The following is a 2,500-nucleotide window of genomic DNA, read 5'->3' as shown; positions in this document are numbered from 1 at the left end:
TAATTTTCTGCCTTTATCAGCACGTGTGATATAAGAAATATCTTTAAATGTAGGAGTGACTTGGCTATTCTAGTTGAATGTAGAGGCTGACTTACATATTTCACATGACTGGGATGCGAGGATGACGCGACCCTGTCCTTCGAGAATATATTTAGGCGTAAAGATGATTAAAAAAAGAAAACTATTTTCTATTCTTTTTTTTTTTATTAAGCCAAAATCCCTCGGGGCTTTACATTCTTTCATAATGTGTTGGGAGGAATGTGTGAGAAATATTCAAGTTTTTAAAAGTGACGATTATATTCTTTTTCTTTCTTTTTTTTTTTAAACAGAAAATGAGATTGCGTTTTTTTTTGAGTTTAGTGTTTTCGATGTAGTTACTCCTCTTTCTCTGTCTGTCTGTCTGTCTCTCTTTCCACTCTCACTCCCACTCTTTCTCTTTCTCTCCCTCCGTTACCCCCCTATCTCTCCATCTCACTTTCTCTTCGTTACCCGTTTATTAACGTTCCCTCCCCTCTCTCCGCAGACCAAGAAGCACCCTCCGAACCACATCAAGCGCCCGATGAACGCCTTCATGGTGTGGTCGCAGATGGAGCGCCGCGAGATCGTCAAGTTCGCGCCCGACACGCACAACGCCGAGATCTCGAAGCAGCTGGGGCGCCGCTGGAAGCTGCTGACGGAGGAGCAGCGCCGCCCGTACCGCGAGGAGGCCGAGCGGCTGAAGCAGCTGCACCTCCGCGAGTACCCCGACTACAAGTACCGCCCGCGCAAGAAGTCGAAGGACCCGCTGAAGGGCGTGTCGGAGCGCAGCGGCGGCAAGGTGGCCAAGGTGCACCAGATGAACAGCATCTGCAAGGAGTTCGCCGGCAGCATCAAGCCGAGCAGCAAGGACTGCGCGCAGGCGGGCAAGGCGGGGCTGCCCCAGGGGCACCCGATGGACATGCAGGCGCTGGACGACCCCGTCGGCTGGTCGCTGCCGCTCACGCCGACGTCGCCGCCGCGCGTGCCCACCAGCCCGACCACCTCCGACCTGCCCGACTCGCCCGAGAGCGCCTTCAACTTCGACGAGCACACCTTCGTCAGGTCGACGTCCTTGGCCCCGACGCAGACGTACTGTGCGAGGATCGAGAGCATGACGCGCTCGTCCGCCGCCTTCCACAGCGCCGTCCCGAGCGCCCTCGCGTCGCCGGGCAGCAGAAAGGCCGCGGCGAACGGCGGCTGCGGCGGCGCTTTCGGCGGCGCTCCCCCCAGACAGCCCGCCTTCGCCGCCGGCTTCTTCCCCGACCAGAAGCTGGCCAACAGCTTCCTGAAGCACGACTCCCTCGCCAACATGAGCTACCTGAAGCAAGAGCCGGAGTTCGCCGAGCAGCTGCTGGCCCACCACCGCCAGCAGCAGCAGCAGCAGCAGCAGCACGAGCAGGAGTTCCACCAGACGTGTCTCTACTCGCCCGTCAACTCGCAGGCGTCCTTCTTCGGGCCGGCCGTCCCCGAGCACCACCACCACCACCAGCCACATCACCACCACCACCACCACCACCATCACCACCAACAGCACCAAAATCACCATCCTCACCACCAGCAACAACAGCATCCGCAGCACCACCAGCACCACCACCACCAACAGCAACAACACCAACAGCAGCAGCACCAACAGCAGCAGCAGCGACACCAACAGCAGCACCAACAGCAGCAGCAGCAGCAGGTCCCCGTGGTCAAGGTGGAGGCGCCGGAAGCGCACCCGGCGACCCTCGACGACCTCGACAACATCGGGGTCACGGAGCTCATCCCCATGACCTCTGACCTGAAGGTGGAGCTCGAGTCCCTGGCCGACCTGGGCTACGAGTCGGGCGGCTCGGTCGGCGGCGGCGGCGGCGGCGGCGGCGGCGGCGGCGGGAACGGCGGCGGCGGCGGGAACGGCGGGAACGGCGGTTGGGCGAACGTGGGCGTGGCCTCGTCGTCGCCGTCGAACGTGCTGGCCGACTTCGAGATCATGAACGCCTGGATCAACTCGTGAGCGCCGCCGGGTGCGGACGCGCGCGCGCGCTCTCTCATCGGCTACTGTTCATGTCTTTCAAAAACTTCTCTCCTGTTTTAATTCAACGAATTTCGCCAGTGCGGCTGTATATTGTTGTTGTTATCATCTTAATTATTATTATCATTATTATTACCGCTATTATTCTATTTTTCTTATTTATTATGACTGTTTCTTCGTAAGGAACTTGTTTGGCGAAGCGGAAGAGTTGCTGTCGGGAGTCAAGTGTCTGCTGAAGTGCTGTTTTAAGCTCAGCGACTCGCATTCACGTGTACATAATGCAGTATATATATATACAGTATATAAATCGTTACCGGGTATCTGTAGTAATAGTTACCAGTTCAAGTTGATAAGTTATGTGCTTGCCCAGTATTTAAGTTCTTACCTGAACAAAACTGTACCTCTAGTCAGTCACCACGAGATCATACTAAGGAGAAAAAGCGAACAAAACTCATATACTAAATATGTAAG

The 2,500-nt window shown here is 55.9% G+C and overlaps 1 protein-coding gene across 1 annotated transcript in view; it reads left to right on the top strand.

The window, feature by feature from the left end:
- The window catches only part of LOC119573241 (transcription factor SOX-9-like), a 13,372-nt gene that overhangs the window by 10,705 nt on the left and 167 nt on the right, over positions 1–2,500 (top strand). The window contains exon 2 of the mRNA XM_037920371.1: positions 524–2,500. This exon is cut by the window's right edge and continues 167 nt beyond it. Coding sequence (XP_037776299.1) covers positions 524–2,011 — 1,488 coding nt within the window. The 3' untranslated portion in view covers positions 2,012–2,500. The remainder of the gene's footprint in view (positions 1–523) is intronic.

The sequence above is a fragment of the Penaeus monodon genome, chromosome 5 (assembly GCF_015228065.2).
Source record: "Penaeus monodon isolate SGIC_2016 chromosome 5, NSTDA_Pmon_1, whole genome shotgun sequence".
NCBI lineage: Eukaryota > Metazoa > Arthropoda > Malacostraca > Decapoda > Penaeidae > Penaeus > Penaeus monodon.
Note: the sequence above shows the minus strand (reverse complement) of the source record. Positions and strands in the feature narration are given on the sequence as shown.